Genomic DNA, 20,060 nt, shown 5'->3' with positions numbered 1-20,060 from the left:
GAGAGCTCACCAAATCGAATTCATGATAGTTCGATAGAGCTCGCTTTTCACGCCAAACCATCCGCTCTTTAGGTCGCTGAACCGGCTTTATTGCCTCTTTTTTAACTTTCACCTTCTTCTTTGGTGGTTCTTTATCGGCTTTACTCTCCACGAGCTTCAAAGGTCCCCCTTCCATGGCAGGATCCAAAACTTGCGTTCCTTTGTCGCCTTATTTAGGGTTTCCGTCGACAGACTTATCCTTGTCGGCTTCTCTACCCTTTTGACCTCTTGTAAGAACAGCTCGCAGATTAGAGGTTTCAGCATCGTTAACGCATAGAGCCTCAATCAAACTAACCCCACTACCACTTGGTAGCTCCTCCACTGTAGTCTTTGGTCGTTGAAGTATTTGTTTAGGCCCATCTTCTCGTTGGGAATGATTTCCTTGGGCATGATGATTAACAGGCCCTGGTTGCCGACTACCTCGCTGGAGGAAACTGATCTTACTCCAGCAAGTAGCCGCTAAATGGCCGGATTTTCCACAAATGTCGCACTTAACATTTGGGCAATTTCTTGGATAGTGCTGCCCACCACACCATTTGCAACTAAACCTCGAAGGTGCACCCTCATCTGGGTATCTACTTCCTATCAAATTTTGTTGTTTTTTAAGGAAGTTGACATCAACGGCTATTTGTCGATATTGCTCCGTAATCATGTCAGTATAATGCTTCATCATGTCCTTAACCTCACCAAGAACATTGGAAGCGCTCGACTCATAGCCTTGGTCATTACAATGTCGTTCCATCGGCCTAACAATTCGATTAGGCACTGGTTGTTGAGCCACAGGCATGGCATTAGAATTGACCGCTTGGCCTCCACCATTTGGAGTCATTTGACTGCCTGTAGGCATCGACATGCTAGGGGGAGCTGGTAATAAAGGGACATTCTGCATCATGTTCCCTCTCCCATTAGGGTTAGCCATCGCTATCCCTTGGCCACTACTGCCATTGGCCATTGCCACATTGTTTCCCAATACTAAACCCATATTCGAATTGCCTCGAGAAGCATAGGCTTCTTGTAGTCGGGATTCCACCTCTTGTGCTCGTGTAATGGCAGTATCTATATCCCCCAAGGGGACACTACTCAACTGCAATTGGATGTTAAAGTCCAAACCATGTAGAAATATTGCAACTGGGCAGCTGCGGGGATAGGAATAGAGGTGTCCAACTTACGGAAAACCTCTTTTATTTTCTTCGCATAAGCACGAATATCCTCGTGTGGTTCTTGGCGGGTCACGTTGAGTACACGCAACCAATATTGCCCACCCCTTTCAGGGGCAAACTCCCTTTGAAAAGCTCCATAAAATGCATCAATATTCAATATGGTTCCGGCTTCTAAACCATGATACCATATAGTGGCTCTTCCTTTGAGAGTCATATTGAAGAACATCATTAAATGTCCTTCTTCTTGAATGCGACAGTTAAACATCAACTTTTGAAACTCCCTAATGTGGAGTTCTGCATCTTCCTCAACTAGCCCATTAAAAATGGGTAGCAGGTAACCTAGAGCCGGCAAATCCGTTGTTCCTGCAGGAATAGCAATAGGCTGTGCCATGACGAGAATTGGATTTGCACTAGGAATAAGCGACGGGGGGGTTACACCTCCCGCACTTGATGTAGACTGGCTTATGGAAGGAAGGGGAGCACTAGAGCTTCCACGTTCTCCTAACTTACTGCTTGTGGCCCCAAGACCACTAGATCCACTCCCTCATAAGGGTTCAGCATCGCTACGCTTAGGGAAATATCTCCTAAAAATTTCAGCACGTCGCCTAGCTCTTTCGTCTCTCTCTTGCTTTTGGATTTCTGCTAGACGATGCTTATCGATAAATACCGGATCAATCTCAGTATCCTTTGGCATAAACTGCTAGTTGGTCCCTAGACAACCAGGATTCGAGGACCGCCACTTGTAAGTGGCTCCCGACAGACGCACCACTGATGGAACCTAGAACGGGCCGGCACTGGCTCGTGCACTAGCCGGACCTCTATCTCACGCGCTCAACAACCCCCCGGCCTCGCGGCTAGGAGCGTTGATGACACATACATTGCCTTCCTAAATGTCTTGCGTTTGTATTACATCGTTTGTAGTCCCCTCTTCTCTCACCCACTACTCAGAGGGAGTCCCTTACACATTGCCTAATGCCATGAAGCACATACATAGGGGGTCCTCCAACGGCTGAATGCCGCCACCCCTCTGCGACTCTCCTACACCTTGGGGATTGGCCCCTCGGTGCGTCGCTCAATATATAAACGTGTCGCACAAAATCCACTCAAGGTACCATTTAATCGTATACAGGAATGTACCATTGTCCTTACTTCTCTTTCCCCTAGACCCCACGACTAGCCTATGGCTTAGGGTGTCCTGTCTCTCACTCAACATGGGTCAAGGTCCTAATGAAAGCAATTGCTGTGCATCCAGGATTTCTGATACCTTTAAATATTTCCATGATTTATGTATAGTGTGAATGCTAAGTGCTCAAACAGTTATGAAATCAATATTGTGCACATGTGGAAAACATCCTTTCAATGATTTTCAACTACCGTTCTTATGCGGCGTTGCACGAACCTAGCACCAAGGAAACCCTCGTGCTACTAGGCCCTTATTTTATAATTATTCACCGACCTATATGGCATACAAACAAAAACAACAATCTTTTCATCATTTTACTTCACATTTAGACACATCTTAACCACTCTACCCTCCCATCGATCAAATGTTGCATTGTTGTATACATTTATAGGGTATTTTGTCATCATTTTATGTGTAGAAAGCAGGAAAAACACACTAGAACAAGAAGGTGGGGATGAACTGAGGCCAATCCTCATGCTTCAGTCCCCACAAACATTCACAAACATTGTTCTTAATTATCATTAATTTTTCGCACCCAAAATGCATTTTTTCCCTATTTTTTGTGATTTTCCTCCATTTTCCTTGTATTTTTCCTTATTTTCTACATTACTTAATTATTAAAAATTCAAAACAGGTTATGGGCTGTGGCCCTTAGTTCCTTCTTGCAACAAAAATGAACATTTAGTTGGTGTTCCTATTCATTTTCCCATTTTTATGCCCAAAAACATCATTTTCGCTTGATTTTCCATAACTTTTCTGATTTTTTGATTATGATCAACAAGTACTCATGGAAAACAGCAACATAAACAATTTTTAGCCCACATGAACAACATTTTATCAATCAAAAGCCATGAAATCTCAAATTTTCTTTGAAAAAATTGAATTACCGCTTATTTGCGTGTTTCGAGTTTCATGTCCATGGCTGCAAATCTGAAAATCAGCAACACTTCATGCTCATGACGATCACAAGTCACCATTTCCAGCCCGGGAAGCAATCCGATCCATGCCGGACAAGCCTCCACCATTCTTTCTTCTTCTTTCCTCTTCCCACATGAACTTGCCTTTAGAAGAGAGAGAGGGAGGAGAAAGAAAGACTAGATTTCTATCTCAGCATTCAGGCCATCAATTGAGGAGCGAAGGGCAGCGATAAGATCCACAGACAGGAGGGAATGAGGCCCCATGATCAGTTGCAAGGGTTGTTTGCAGTCCCCCATCTCCATCTCCATCAAGAAGGGCGCATTTTTCGGCACATGCTGGCGTTGATCTCCTCCTCTCTCTCTCCACAATTCTACAACAACATTTCATGTGACTTTCATTCTTGGACTCCCAAGAGTCACTTACTCATTTGGGCCAAATTTTGTCCACCTCTTCGCATCTTGACCGTTTCCTTGGCCATTTCCCCGTCCGGACTCCGAATTGAGCTCTGAAAAATCCTGGGCGTCTGGCTTGGCATCCCGCATTGGCCGGTGACTCTTGCCAACCCGCAGGACAGTCTGAAAATTTATGAAAAATCAACAAGCGTCGCTTGGGCATCTTTAAAGCACTTTGGCGCTTAAAATCGTCCTAGATCGAGCCGCCGCCTTCGATGTTGAGTATTTTTCCCTTGATATTCATAATTTTTAGCTATTTTTAAGCACTTCTTGGCACCTAAATTCCGCTCTTAGCGCTCGGTGTGTCCGAGTGACGGTGATTCTGGGCCGAGTCCCAAAATCGACCCTCGGCCCACTACCACTTGGACCACTTGACTCGGCCCGTCCGAGCGACCCACTCGGCCCGCCGGCCGACTCGGCCCTCGAACATCCAGATTCGGATTGGCCGAATTTGACATTCGGACTAGTCATATTCGGCCCTTCCTACTCGGCCCTCGGACGGTCCGAATCGGGCATTCGGCCCCTGTAATTCGGACCTGTTGGGCCAAATTTAGATTTTCTCAAATTTTAACTTGAAGACAGTGAAATTAACCAAGAAACCATACATAGCCGAAACCATATCATAGATCAATCATCACTAGGCTGAAACTTAGAGCAAGTAGTTCAAAATTTGGCTATAAACGGTCCTCCAAATTGCGCATGGTGTTTACCGTAACGGCCCTACAGGCCGGGGGGGACTGCCCCCCCTCCCCCTGGACCCCCGCAGAGGGGGCTCTGTCCCCTCTGCACCTCCCCCGAGTAGGTTGGAGAGAGAACGCGCGCTGTGACAGGTCCTCTAAATTGGACCCTAGTGTAGCAAGGGCTCTACAAGAGCATGGAGTCTCACTTGCAATAGAGCAACCAAAAGCCCATAGCCGAACAGAGAGAAACAGAGACCCTAGAACATCAATGGGCCAATCTAGCCATCAAGGGCAAAAAGGCCACACCACGAGAACACAAAGACATTGTGTTCATACCATGTCTAGTCAGAGCGAAATGCAATATCAGCAAGCTATCAATGCGAGGATGACTAGACATGACAGTCCTGACGATAGATGTACCTTGAGCAGTGCTGCACAAATGACCCAAGACCTCAGTAGAGAATCCACGTTTGACTGTGCAGTTAGGGACTCAAGGGCATCTGTCAGAAGGCTTAAATTTACAAGCCAAGACCCGGAAGATGAAGACATAGTACCGCTTGCTTATCTTAGGGTCAAGCTCACCACGAAAAGAGAGCATACTATCGATGCTCTGATTGATGAAGGAGCAGGTTTCAACATCTTGACCTATGAATCATGGACCCTATTAGGCCAACCAGAGCTCACACCGACTAGTGCAACTCTTAGCCCTTATGGGGGACACCCACAAGCACTCATAGGGAAGTGCAAAATTCTTGCAACAATTGAAACGGAAAGCTTGCCTATCCTATTTCATGTTCCCCCAAATAGTGCTAGCTGTGGGAAAGAAACCCTCCTAGGGAGACCCTTCAAAAGGGCGACCAAATGTGAGGCTGACTATGTAGCACAGAGGATACACTTGACACTACCGGGTGTGAGGATAGTCACAACCTTTAGCAAAGGTGACCTCATCAAACCTCGAGGAAAAGGCAAGGAAGGTGCTGACGTAACAATCAAGCCTACTAACGAAAGCAAGGACTTGTAGAAAAACTGACACAAGCACAGGTCAAACAACGAGAACCAGTGAGTGAGGCTAGGCCTGAAAAAAGAAGGTCAAGAGACAATGCCAAGGACAGGCTTTGGACTTACAAATATCGTAGAAGACCCCAAAAGAAGCCCAAGCCTTATAGACGCAGGCATCGATGGAGGGTCAGCACAACGCCGCAATGGATATCCAAAGCGTTTCTACGTGCTCAAGGATACTACGCAGGTAACTGATGGATTTGGGTACCAAAATCCCCTGCTATACCACCTCTATCAGTTGAAGGCCAGAGTGCATCAAAAGTAATGAAGCACAGGAGGAAGTCTAAGAGAAACTTTAGGTCTCGAGGCAAGAAACTAGACATGATTGTTCGGAGGAAAGAGCCTCAGCCTAGCATGCTAAATAGACAGATGTCATATGTAGCCATCGAGCATGCACAAAAATCGTTAGTGCCCAAAGAGCCTTTGATTTCCCAAGGGGAGAACAAACATCATAGGCACAACATTGCTCAAGGCAAGGCTAATCGCTCAACAAAGCAAATGGCACAATCATCTAGTAGCCTCGAGCAAACCATTCAGCTAGTGCCACGTCCACCTATGAGTCCTAGATCTCCTACGCCCTCTTCTCCCAAACAGACACAGGAAGCACTATAGCAGTTGTCAAGGGTGACTGCTCAATTCTAATCTCTATCTCCATCTAAGCTTCCAACCGTCCAAGAGGTGGGACATGACGCCATCTGTAGCCCTCGACCCAAGGATATGCATGAGCAACCTAATGTGACTAGATCAACTCATGCTCGATCCACACAGATGAGTGCTCAAAGGCCAACAAAAGACACAACCACTTCTGATCGCCCTAGGGACTTGACACCGCAATCCACCAAGGGTAGCCAGCCCACTAAACTAGCTGCTACTACTTCCAATCAGGGATCCCAACAGTCACAGCCCTTGGCCGTGACAATGCCCCTTGTGGAACATGTCCTTAGAAGTTTACCTGTGGAGGAGGTGTCACAACCAACTTCCTCGACAACTCCAACGCTTCCAAAGTGCCTAAATCCTAGGCTGGAGGAGTTACACACAAGGGAGTTGGCTGAAGAGCTAGGGTCTCCAAAAAGTAAGGCAGTTGTGCTCTCACAACCTAGCGAGGCTATTCAGCAGGCCATGGTCATGTCCCATAAGGACACACTAGAGAAGGGAAATGCTGAGGCCCAACCAAGCACATCAGCGTGGTCGACCTAGCCCAAGGTCCTGAGCCGTTAGATGCACCTGCGCTGACCAAGAAAAAGAGGAGAAAACAGCAAAAACAACAACAGTTGCAGGTGGCTGTGGACCCCAAGAACATTGGGACGAAGAGTGCTGGAGAGCTGATGAATAAAGCATCAAGTCCATCCACCAATGAGCCCACTGATGCCTCTCCTAATAGCGGTGAAACCTTAGACACATCCATGTGCTCTAAAAAATCAAAGCAGCTGTTGCCATCAACAGTTGCTTTCAAAACTCAATCCACCGACAATAGAACTCACGCTGACCAATCAAGAGTGGATACAATGCTGTCACAACAGGGTGACAAACCTATACTAGTCACATCCGAGGAGAACCATGACAAAATAGCAGCAAAACCTCAGGAAAAACGCACAATCCCCGAGAGCATGAGAAATCCTAGCGTTGACCGATCTTGCTCATCTAGGCCTGAGCCCCCAGCTATGCTAAAGCCTAAGGAAACCCTTAGAACTTTGCATGAGATAGCAACCAAGCCCTCATAGAACATAGAGATGTCCCAGAGTGCTTGACCAAGTGGGACACTAAACTGAAATTATTTGCACGTGTCTATGTTCTTGCAGACATGGGCACATTCCCTAGGGAGCAGCTTGAGGAATATTTGCCTTATTCGCTATCGTGGGAAGAGCAAGGATATCTTGACGGACATTATGACAAGATCTTGCATGAACGCATGCGACTCATCCCTGACGAGGAAGCCAGCGAACTGCGCTTAACTGTCACATTCAATGATGTGCTCTGCCGACTGAATCTCGTGGACATAGAGCAACTAAAGTGACTAACAAAGGGCCGAAGTCAATTTGAACAGCGTTGGTGTGAGAACCGCATTGCAATGGCTGAACTAGGGGCTCAAATCATGACAGCCTCAGAGGAGCGATTGGCCAAATGGCGGTCTCAAAGGGATCCAACCTATGTGGCACCAACTTTCCTTCGAGTGCTAACTGACATTCAGGGTAGGGACTTAGCTAGAACTAGCCAAGAGAACGCTCTGTTTGATAAGGTTCTCACTGAGGAGGAGTTACATATTGCCAGTAGACTCGGACAAGGTTCCATGCTACTCGATGTGGCAAAATATCTATCGGTATTGAGCAAGCTGCCACGAATACTGGATGCGTGTGCCACGCTCCAGTACAACCCTGAGTTCTACAATTGGTTCTTATCCTCGTGAACTAACATGGATTCGTAAATATGTATGTAAATAAACACTCATTTTTGTGTCACCATGAACAAACAATATCAACACACACAAGCAATGATAGTCAAGCGCAGGGAGAAGAGTTGGGTCTGATAGGCTAAGCTTCTCAAGTCCTCCTCACATCATGCATTTAAAAGCCATGTGACCATCCCCACCTCCAAGTGAAGGGAATGCAACCCACATTACCGCCATAGGAAGCCTTGACCAACAACTCTGATGGTGTAGACAGGGAATAGTCCCTTTCTATACACCTTCTTCCCTTTCCGGTCTATCCTTCTGAGGAGGAGCCCTACCTAAGTCCATGACTGCCAGCCGAGGTAACTTGGCGTGAACCAAGATCTACTAATGGCAGGAGGCTAAATATACATCACGGGGGCCATCTCTCTACAACAAGCACTGCATGCCCCACCCCTCCCCTTCTCGTCCTATGCGCTTGATAATCTGCACTATAATCCCTTACATATGAATGGTCTTATCATGTGACAAATCCTAATCCTTGATTCGCATCTTACAGGCCCCCTGCAAGGAAAACATGGAGAACCAAGGGTAGCTAGCTTGCAAAAACGCTCTTCACAGCCGATGGGAACATGCAGCACACGCCTCTCCGCCAGTGCGCTACGTGCCCACTCTTAAAAGGTATGCCAAGAAACGTGGCCCCAAGCGACACCGCCCCGGACGAAGGCCAAAGAATCCGCGGGCCAGGGGAGCAAACGCTCTAGGAGGCACACAAAATGTGGCAATGCCAGTTGCACAGACCCCCAACGCACGCTCGGGCACCAGGTGCTCACGAAGTGACAAGGCAGCCAGGGATAGGGCAGAATTTAATGAATTGTTTAAAGACATTCTGGAAACGGTAGCGGCCCGGGACTACACCATTCATGTCCCGGCCAACATCTTCCCTGCCCAGCCTCATGGGAGCCCCACGCTAGCACCACCCCGATCGCCTAGCCAACCAGACTCACCCCGCCTCGTACCTATCGACTAAATCCCTATGATGTACAAGTGGCTCGACAAGTCAGCATGCCAAAACATTTTGTTTTTTGATGAGTGAAGGGGCAAGATCCCCACTTGTACACATTCCTGTTACTTTTCGTTAATGTATGCGATCTTAACAAGCAATGAAATAGACATCCCAATGAACATCATAGAATTTTGAAAAATTATGTATTATCATGATTGCATTTGTTCGATGCACTTAACACAAGCGAGCATATACTCTCACGAAGTGACAAGTGGATGCAGGATAATACAGGTCCTTGTGCAAAAGTGTTCAATGCCCGATCACAGGCTATATAAAGAGCCCATGGAGAATGGAGGAAGGGGAGGACAATGACAAGCCCATGAGAGCACTCTAGAATACCCTCATCTCTTTGAGGTGAGCTATGAGTGAGTTCTTTTATTATGTAGCATAATGGCAAGCTTCCTCTACCTCTTCTCCTATTATCTCCCTCTCTTCTCATCTCCTCATTCCATGTAGCATAATGGCAAGCTTCCTCTATCTCTTCTCCTATTATCTCCCTCTCCTCTCATCTCTCTCTCATATTCTAATATGGTGTCTAGTACATATATTCTCTCTTATAAATTTGTGTCTTGGTTCTCTTGATTCTCTTTGAGAAAAAGGATGTCCTAGCCCATCCTCCCTTTGGCTAGGTGGTGCCCCTCTTTAGTTCTCTTAGTGAGGATTGGAGGTTGGATGGGTAAGAGGCAACCTGTTCATCATTTCATCCCTAATTTTTTGTGCCTCCGCTGAGGACATTCTCAACCACAATTCTCTACCTCCTTATGTGGGACGATACAACACATGGTGGTGTATCCTCTACAACAAGTTCCCTAAGTGGCTCTTCCTCAATTTCTCCACCAACTTTTTTTGAAGCTGATCGAATTCCACGACTCCCACAATGGTCTCCCAAGGAAGCCCAAGAAAGGAAGTATGCCTATCAGATGACGGCACGTATGCGGGTAAAAGGTGTTCACCTTAGAAATTCCATTATCTCACAGTGGAAAAAATCATGTTGCCATCAATTGCTAGGTTCTCATAATTGTGGTGAGTGTTTTGCAAACAAAGTGAAGGCCCTTCCAAGAGGTCCTCATCTCCAAATCATCAAATCCCTCTCTCTCTCTCTGGCCTAATCCACATCAAAGGAGGACAACTATGCATGAATGGTGTGGAGTTTTGTAGAGGTGCAAAGTATGGACACTACCTTCAACTGTTGCTAGCTCGAAGGTTGGGTGTGGTTGAAAAGGTGGCCATCACACCTTATGAAATATATGTCGCCGAGGATGGACACACTAAGGAAAGAACAATCACTGGTGAGAAAATTCTCTGTATAGCAAAGTTTGTGGGTTCCAAAAAGAAACACTCTGGGGAAAATCCTTCATAATTCAAGAAAGTGCATTCCCTCTACTCCCTTAAGTAGTCTCCACTCATGAATAATAATAATGGCCCGAATTTCTACACCTTCCACTCTATACAAAACATCCGAGTTAATGTATGCATCAGTAGGAAGATTTTCTTCCAGCAGCGCCTTGTCATGTACTTTGGGGCTGAAAGATTAAGGGAGATTCTTGTATCACCAGAACCTATAATCTTCCCAATGCTAGACTACAATGCATCCTTCAATGTACATGTCTTTATCTTATTATAATAGTTTCTCATGAATCACCACAAGTTGTATGGACCTATCCGTCCACTTGCTATGCAAACTGTGCATATTGTAGCTAGCACAAAGCTTAGATTCCAGGGCATTATTAGAAGCATACTGGGACCTAGACGTCTTGCTGAAATCAATGCATCTGTGAACCCATTCATCCTTCCTCTCATAAAATACAACTAAGTCTAGACGTTTTCATCTTCGTACTCTATTAAGGCAACATGGCATTTTCAAGTTTTTTTTGGCACAAAGGGGAGAAAGCTCTAGACTTTTTGGATGACTTAGAAATGGCCTTCCTAGTCACAGGCCGAGATGATGAAGCAACCACAGTACGGGCCTTCCCTTTAGTTCTAAAGGGTGATGCTCGAGTGTGGTATCAAGCTCTCTCGGAGGCTACAAGGGGTAATTGGGAGGATCTCAAGACCGCATTCATGCATAAGTACCAAGATACAGAGCCACCTGAAGATATTTGGAGACAACTCTTAGATCTTTGCCAAAACTTACCAGGGGAGTACCAAGCATATGAATGCATGTTTATAAAATTGTGGGATAAATGGACAACCTCCTTAGCCGAGGGAGAAAGAGTACTTGATTGCCTTAAGAAAGATTGTTTTCTAGCCGGACTTCATCCTCTACTAAGGGAGAAGGTCAAAGGAAAGTTTCCCACATCCTATGAAGAATCAGTCACTTATGCAAGGGAGAAAGATAGAAAATTGAAGTATCAAGCCTAGTTAAAGGGGGGAGTTGAGCCCATGCAGGTTTTACCAACCACGGCAAGGCCTAGAGAAATAGTAGAGGCCCCACCTGAACCAGAGATGCCACAACAATGGCTCCTACAATGCATTACTAATCAACTTGAAAGCCTTTCGTTAAATTTGGTGCAAGGAGTACGACCCCCTCCCCTCATAAATGAAGGCAATCGAGGTCCAAGGAGACAAGAAATAGAGTATGTTTACTATAATTGTGGGGAGACTGGCCATGGTATGTACTTTTGCCCTCATCCTAGGCGTTTTCCAGGAAATGGGTTTCAACCAAGAAGGAGGGGACAACAAGTGACACCACCTAGGGAAAGGTTTGTTCCACCGAATCCAGGGCCTCCACCACCGGTTCAAGTTCTCCAGCATCCTCGACCACTTGCAGAGGTGCCGCCCTTGCCTGTCCAACCGCCAGAGAATCATGATGTCAGGATAATTAGTTTAGATGAGAGTGATGTCAAAGGGAAGGCCAAAGTAGTAGAGGTTGAAGCAATGCCGGTGAAGAAATCCCGGAGAATTGAGAGAATGGAGCCTACACCACCAAAGGAGGTTGAAAATATGGAAGAGGAGACAGAGTCATCAATGGCTGCAAAGGCATGCAACAGTAAAAAGAGGAGGGCTCACTCACGCCGACACATTGAGCCAGATGATTTTTCCCTGGGTAAAGGTACTAGAGCTTATGATTTGCTTGTTGATGTGAGGAATCAAGGGCCAAAAATTTCATGGCCACAATTACTACATCTATCTCCAACAGTGCGGCGACAATGGTCCAAGATGGTAAGCATTAGACCCATGAAGAATAGACATGTGAATGCAATCCAGGCTAGAAAGATGAAAGATATTGTGCCTCTAGTGGAAGCCGAAATCAATGGGCAGAGAGTGTCAAAGACATATGCGGATGGAGGTGCAGAGATTTGTGTCATGACGGAAAAGTTGATGCATCGTTTGGGATAAGAGGTAAATGAAACTACTAAATTTGGGGCCAAAATGGCTAACAATGTAGTAGTAAATTGTTTGAGAGTTATAAAGAAAGTCAAGGTAAAGGTGTATGGAGTGCAATTGGAGCTTGACATGTATGTGATGCCAATGAAAGGGGACGGCTATCCGCTCATTCTTGGGCGACCATGGCTAATGGGAATGAAAGCCAGACAAGATTGGGAGACAGGGGCTTTAGAGCTAAGGCCACAAAAGGGGCTGCATAAAAAATGGAAGAGCACTATCTACAACATGAAGGAGAGCCGACACGAGGATCTTGTGTTAGAGACCACCGCTGATGAATGGAGTTCCAGCGAGGGTTGGTCATCTATGATAGAGGGAGAGTCTTCTAATGAGGAGGAAGAAAGCTCTCTAGAAGTGATGGGGATTACATTAAAAGGGCCTTCTAGTAGTGAAATTCCACAACAGCTTCCAAAGGTCGAGAAGGAGGGGTTAGAAAAAATATTGGCTAAGGATCTATCAGTTGAGGAGAAGGCAGCCTATATGGAAGTGGTGATAAAACACTCTGCACTTTTTATTTCTGATTATGAACACATCACAAGTGTGACAGCAGTACAACATCATCTAAAAGAGGGAGCACGGCCAGTGGTGCAGCGACAATGACGATTGGGAGTAGTTCAACAAAACGCTCTACTCACTGAGGTGCAACGACTTTTGAAGGCATGCTTCATCTATCCAATAGGGGACTCAGAGTGGGTTTCACCTGTGGTGGTGATACCCAAGAAGAATGGAAAATGGAGGATTTGTGTGGACTACAAGCCACTAAATGCTGTAACTAAGGGAGATCACTTTCCTCTTCCCTTTCAGGATGAAATACTCAACGAGGTGGCCGGGCATGAGAGATACACTGTTTGTGATGGGTATTCAGGTTATTTCCAAATCCGAATAGTTGAGGAGGATCAACAGAAGACCACCTTCATTACACCTTGGGGTTGTTTTGCTTACAAAGTAATGCCATTTGGATTAACAAATGCCTCAGCTATCTTCCAACGATTCATGAATTATGTCTTCGAGTCATATTTTGGGAAATCCATCAGGGTCTTTATTGATGATTTTTGTATTTATAGTTCTAAGGCTCTACATCTAGCGAAGGTGGATGAAGCTTTCAACCGACTCGCATAAATGGGGGGGCAGTTAAACCATGAGAAGTGTCGCATTGGCGAAAGCAGTGTAACTTTGTTAGGGCATGTCGTAAGTGAGAGGGGCATTGAAGCAGATCCAAACAAAGTTAAGGCCCTATTGGTGGTGCCATCACCATCTTCTGTGAAGCAACTAACCTCTTTCATTCAGAAGGTGCGATATATGGGGCGGTTCATTTATCTCCTCTCCCAATTAATATTTCCACTGCAACAGTTAACCCACTCTGCGAAGCTCCTGTGGAGTGATGAAAGAGAAAGGTGCTTTCACGAGGTGAAGAATGCTCTTAGTACCCTTCCTATAATTTTACAGCCTTGTTGGGATCAGGAGTTTTTTGTCAATCCGAGTTTTGGGAAAGATGCTCTAGGGACAGCACTAATACAAAAGAATGCTAAAACTGGCCTAATGAGACCGGTTTACTTTTCTAGTAAAGTAATGACAGCATCAGAACAAGGGTACAAGATGGTCGAGGTGATGGTTTTGTCTCTAATGTTTGCTGTAAGAAAGTTTCGTCCTTATCTTCTCTCTAGGCCATTCACAGTGATCACGACGGAAGAGAATTTTCCCTATGCCTTACAGCACATGGATGTTTAAGCCAAAATCGCTAAGTGGGTGATACAACTCCAAGAGTTTGACTATACCTTCGTCTATGGCCAAGAGGCTTTGCTTCCTATAGAGGTGGAACTGGCCAGTTTGCGTATTTTAGTAGCCAATCGAGAGAAGAATCAAGATAAGAAGTTAGAGGATAGGATCTTAGATCTAGAGAGGATGGAGTTAGACAGAGAAGCAGCAGTCCAATACTATTCCATGCAGGCTGAAGAGAGGAGGAAGACATTTAATAAGAAGATGGCTCGCAAACACATAAGGGAAGGATCACTTATACTACGCTATGATAACCGCTTTGATAACAGAAAGGATGCTAAACTTGTGTTCACGTGGGAAGGGCCATTCATGGTCATAAGGAGATATCCAAATGGCAGCTATAAGCTAGGTGACATGGATGGGAAGGTTCACAAGACAAGGGTAAATGGATGGCGACTGAAGCCTTATTTTCAAAGAAATATAAACACTTTGGAGCAGTCATTCAATGAAGAGCCACTAATGAGGGGGTGCAGTCCTCCTTGCTCTATTGGACCATCATTATCAAGCTAGAGGCATGAATACCTCTAGCCTAACGGGAGGGCTAATGATCCGGGTTTTTTTACAACCCGGATTATTACCACAAAATTTGGCCAAAGCCCCTATCAAGAGCTTACCATATCACTTTGGGTTTACTCTTTAAGCACTAGGTATGCTACATTGCTTCTCAATTATGATAACTCTAGCAAATGGGGGGAACAAGTTCTTAGGAGGCATGTCAATGTAAAGGGTAAAAGGGATGATTATCTTAGTGAAGATGAAAATGGATTACACCTAGGAGTTGAGTGAGTGCATAGATTTTTCAAAGGACTAGCCTCCAACTACACATGAGCTCCGTCTGCATCACTAAGATTTGAAATCTATCACCATCATTAGAGGACACCTCACCCTAGCACACAAGTCAATATCCATATCATGGTGTCACTTGGATCTTACACAAAAGCTTACAAGCATGGACCCCTTCTGTCACATGCGTATATGTATTTATATATATATGGGGGACTAAAGTCAAGCAACTTTTGGAAGCCGTTTTTTATAATCTCAATAACTCCCAAGAAAAAGAGAATTTCAAGAAAATTTTCGCGATGCCTAATCGGTTTTGACCTGGTCTACAAAGTTGTAGAAGAAACTTTTTTCAAATTCTTCACGGATTTGAAGTTACGAAGGCGCAGACTGCTGGCTATATGCAATTTGCTTCTCTCTTTCACCACACCAACTTTCCACTCTATCCTTCTTGTAAATATATTATAATAATGTGCTTTGGGCACCCACCTCTTGTAATCTAGCTCCATTTCTCTATTTTGTCTACCACCACCCTTGGCTTCTTGCATGATGACCAAGGTGGGGACTTGTCCCATCCACTATTCTCCATATTTTCAAAGATGCCATACATCATCTAGGATTATGTTAATCAAGAAGATTAGCTTAATCTAATCCCTCATGGAGGCTATATAAAGAGTCCATGAAGAATGGAGGAAGGGAAGGACAATGACAAGCCCATGAGAGCTCTCTCTCTCTCTCTTACTTATTTTTTGAATAATTTGTGTATATTGAGAGAGAGAGAGAGGAAATGAGAGAGAAAGAGAGAGAGAGGCAAAGGCAAAGGGAGGAAATGGGAGGGGGAGGGAGAGAGAAAGAGAGGGAGAGCGAGAGGGGAAGGGAGAGAAAATGAGAGAGGGAGAGGGAGTTTTCTCTCTTTCTTTTACTTGTTTTTTGTCTATAAATTCATGTGTATTGAGAGAGGGAGAGGAAATAAGAGAGAAAGAGAGGGAGAGGGAGAGGGAGGGAGAGGAAATGAGGTATAATTCATGTGTATTGAGAGAGGGAGAGGAAATGAGAGAGAAAGAGAGGGAGGGAGAGGAAATGCGAGAGGAAGAGGGAGAGGGATGGAGAGAGAAAGAGAGGGAGAGGGAGAGAAAATGAGAGAAGGAGAGGGAGTTTTCTCTCTCTCTTTTACTTATTTTTAGAAGAAGAAGAAGAAAAAGAGAGGACCAAGGGGGAATAAGAAGAGGGGGAAGAGAGAGAGAGAGAGAGAGAGAGAGAGAGAGAGAGAGAGAGAAGAAGAAGAAGAAGAAGAAGAAGAAAAAGAAAGGAGAGACTATGAATACAGAGATAAAGCATATTATAGAGAGAGGAAAGATACAATTTAAATGAGAAAGAGAGAAGAAATTTTTTTAAGAGAGATTGGAGAGAGAGAGAGAGAAGAAAAGGAGAGGAGAGAGAAAGAGAGAGAAGAACAGCAAAGAGAGAGGGGGGAGAGAAGAAGAGAGAGAAAGAAAGAATTTTATGTTTGATGTGTGTGTGTGTGTGTGTGTGTGTGTGAATTAGGCGGGGAATTAGGGGGAGAGAGAAAAAAATATGAGCAATGGGAGAAAAAAAAGAGACAAATAAGAGAAATGGATTGTCGAGCGAAATTGCCATACGGTTTGAACCAAAGAAATAAGGTAAGACCATGCAAAAACAATCTTCACAAGAATTAACATGCTTATCTCCTTCACATATGAACCTTCATATGATTCATAAAAAAATATGCAACTGTACTATGAGCTTCAAATAAAATAAAATTTTCATCGCGCTTTATGTGAATATGGTACTTATATGAGGGGTTTGAGGGAGTAGACTTAACTCAAGAAAATACCACAGGTAAATGAGGCTTTCCAAGAGACCTTTGACTATATGTACTATACTAATGGTTTTAAACTTGTTATTCTCTCACTTCTTTGAGCTCAATCATAACCTTGATACTCTGATCTACTGTAGTACACAGTTTTAAGCCAAACTTTACCCTAGAAGATAAAAGTATTAAAGTTACATCTCCACACTTGGAATGTGTGTACTATACATGCTTTCTAAGTATTGATCTCAACTTATAAGAAGTAATTATCCGACTTTAAAAATATTCTCTATATTAAAAAATGAATTGTTACAACGATGAAATATTTTATAATTAGTTTTTTTTTTCAAAATGGTCACATAAGCATTACATTATGTGCTTGTTGTGAAAAGACATCCTACCACTTTGTGTGATAGATAATATAAGTTGTTACCTTAAGCCTACAAATCACAAACAAAATCTAGGTTAAATAAATTAAAAATATATACTATAACAAGGTTCAAATTTGTTGTAGCCTTATGGATAAAACAAGTCTTGTGAAGATTTAGCACTCATGTTAATCTTCAATAATTCATATTTTTTCATTATGAAATGAATACTATCATCATAAAAAATTTCAAATCAAAGAAGAACATGATGTCAATACTTAGGTACCTTTGTCCATTCACTTAACATACTTTGCAAGTAACTTTCAAAAGGCAAATTTACGTAGGAATGCCAAAATTTTATTCATACTTTTTGCACAACACATTGGTCCACCATACAATGAGACAAATGCTACTCTCATCATATGAGCATTGACCTAGAAATGAAGCAACACTTCTTGCATAAATAAGGAATTAGACCCAACCATTGTGTAATACCTAATGTTTGGAGCTTGATATTTAACAACCTCACATCATGCACTATGTCATGATAAGGTTATATGGGATACACAATGTTGAGTTTTCTTTTGCCAAATTATTGATGACTAGTTAAACAACCACAAAATATCACTCAATGATAATATAGTCATGTAGAATTCTGACTCCATGGAAGATCTACCCAATAAATGGAACAACTTGAAGATTAAGTACGTCACGCAGAATTATTGCTCCATGAAAGATCTTCCCAATAGTTAGAAAAACTTGCAGATAAAGTGAACAGAGTGGAAGAAGAAAAGCTTTCCAAGACCAAAAATTCTTTCATAATCAAAGAAGTCCACTATCTACAAGAGTGAGGGGCTCCTAAAACATTTTAATGACACAGTCTCTCTCCTCCTCTTTATAAATAGGCAAGTCCGTGCTAAGGATAGGTTTACTTACATAGAAAAATTAAGGGACTAGCACCCTGTTATATAGGAGGGGGGGCTGCAAGGTCAAAGAGACACCCATATCATAGTTTGTAGTAGTCGGTAAACATCAACTACTTACACCAATATATGGTGTGTAGTAGCTCATTATTTTAAAGACCGGATAGTGAAGTCATAAAGGAGTACGAGCTATTGCTTTATCGCTTGCAACACTACCATTATTTGGGTGAAGCATGGACCACATGACATGAACATCCTCGTAAGCACATGATTGGACGTGGTGGTACAACTTTGCAAAGCCTCTCCCTGTTTTAAAAAATGATTCACACTCATTAGAATCACTTGCTAATGACATAATACTCATACAAGAGATGTTATATTATCAAAATTAATTTCCTACCATGACTTGAAATTCACAAATATTAAACTTAAATGGTTTTTGAAGCCATAAATATGAACTTGTCATACTACATTCCATAAATTTTGGGCTTGAAAGTGCAACCCTTTGGAAACCTTGTGACTCCTCCCATTCATAACAAACATTGCAACTAATGGAATTTACAAGTGTTCATGTTGCAATTATTGTGTTCAATTCTTTTGGAAGGCCAACTCCTAATTTTTAACCAAAAATGCCCCACATGGGGGGAGAAAAAAGAAACCTTCACTACAAAACCAATAAGTATGCATGTGGGAACATTAACAATACTAAGAAGTGATTAACTTGTATAAACACCCTACCTTAGCAAAAGATATTGACAAATCGGATGAAGGAATATGAATTTGTCATTTAGGCATGTGATCATATGTCTATTTGGTAAATTTCTCTTTCTAATTACCAAGGGTTTGACACAACCATCCATCCCTCTCATAGGGGCAAGATCCAACAAGACCATGTACATGCCTCAAGCTTGAAAGTTGCTACGCAGTACAAAGACAAAGGAGTTTTACCAGCGACACACATCCGTACATCCATGCATCCATCCAGTGGTTACTAAACCATTGAACTGTGTACATGCGCCCAAAGGGACAAGATCAGGTTTATGCGTCAAACTAGGCCTCAAATTAGAAAGCCGTAATAGAGTTCAAAGGAGATTCAGGCCTCCGTGCTCATGGTGGCAAGGCGGATCCTGACCCTCAAAAGGACAAGCCAATTTCCTTGCATTACCCTTAAAAATACTGCAAATTCTGACTAATTAGAAGACTCTAAGCTAAAAAGGCAAACAAAGGGGATTCGGAAAACGTGATGTCAGTCGTATCTAACGGGAGATTACCCTTGTGAATGGAATTCTAAGCTAAAGTTCAATTGCTTGAAATTCTAAGCTAACGTTCGAATGTAAGGGCTGCTTGAATCGTTGGGTTTCAAACAAGACTTGCAGGAGGCAAGCTATACTTCCGATGCCATTCCTGGGTGGAGCCTGCTACGGCAAGGGAAGAGGAGAGAGGGAGGTAGGAGAGGGGCAACCCTCCCTCCCTCCCTCTCTCTCTCTCTCTCTCTCTCTCTCTCTCTCTCTCTCTCGCTCGCAGAGACACAAGTTCAGAGCTACGTACCACGACGCTGGCCTCGAAAACGAGTAAGAGACAAGCTCCAGACTCTTCGAAGGGGCAAGACAAGCCGGCTCAGCCACTCCATGGAACCTCGCTACGAGATCGGTAGAGAAAGAGAGAGCCAGGCACACAAATATAGAGAGAGAGAGAAGAGGAGAGGAGAAGAGAGGGCGGTAATGGACGGCCCGTTCGCATATCAAAAGAATCCCACCATCCATCGTCTCTTCTCTCTCTCTCTCTCTCTCTCTCTCTGTGTCGTCATTCGCAGCTTTCAATCCTAGTCCACGTGGCGCCTCGATGTAGTAGTACACACTGCCGGCCACCACGTGGCGGCTTCCAATTCGTCCGCTTCCTCGCGGAATCTAACACGTGGCACCACCGACTTCCTCCACGCATCACGTCCCTGGCGCTGCAAAGGCTGCTCGCAGGGGACTGGGTTGACGTGGCATTCCGATGAGCCACAGCCTTAATAAACGTCACGTTTGCAAATTTTTAATAAAAAGATCTGCG

General features: G+C 44.0%; 1 protein-coding gene across 1 annotated transcript; it reads right to left on the bottom strand.

The window, feature by feature from the left end:
- Window positions 1-17,877: 17,877 nt before the first annotated feature.
- Window positions 17,878-19,798, bottom strand: LOC148009753 (uncharacterized). The gene is made up of 2 exons (XM_087673218.1): window positions 19,554-19,798; window positions 17,878-18,311 (listed from the first exon to the last, which is right to left on the bottom strand). Exons 1-2 carry the CDS (start codon window positions 19,633-19,635, stop codon window positions 18,178-18,180), a joined length of 216 nt encoding a protein of 71 aa, XP_087529344.1. The 5' UTR covers window positions 19,636-19,798; the 3' UTR covers window positions 17,878-18,177.
- Between the last annotated feature and the right edge of the window lie 262 nt (window positions 19,799-20,060).

This window comes from Lygodium microphyllum, chromosome 30, assembly GCF_053477565.2.
Source record: "Lygodium microphyllum isolate KBCC chromosome 30, Lygodium_microphyllum_v1.1.10, whole genome shotgun sequence".
In the NCBI taxonomy this organism is placed as follows: domain Eukaryota; kingdom Viridiplantae; phylum Streptophyta; class Polypodiopsida; order Schizaeales; family Lygodiaceae; genus Lygodium; species Lygodium microphyllum.
The sequence above is the reverse complement of the archived record's forward strand: the minus strand, read 5'-3'. Positions and strand labels throughout refer to the sequence as shown.

Excerpts from the sequence above, each read along its gene's own strand:
- LOC148009753 (XM_087673218.1), bottom strand. The coding sequence starts at position 19,635 with ATGGAGTGGCTGAGCCGGCTTGTCTTGCCCCTTCGAAGAGTCTGGAGC. Across the intron at positions 18,312-19,553 it reads TTTTCGAGGCCAGCGTCGTG|GGAGAGGCTTTGCAAAGTTG; the intron begins GTACGTAGCTCT and ends TTTTTAAAACAG.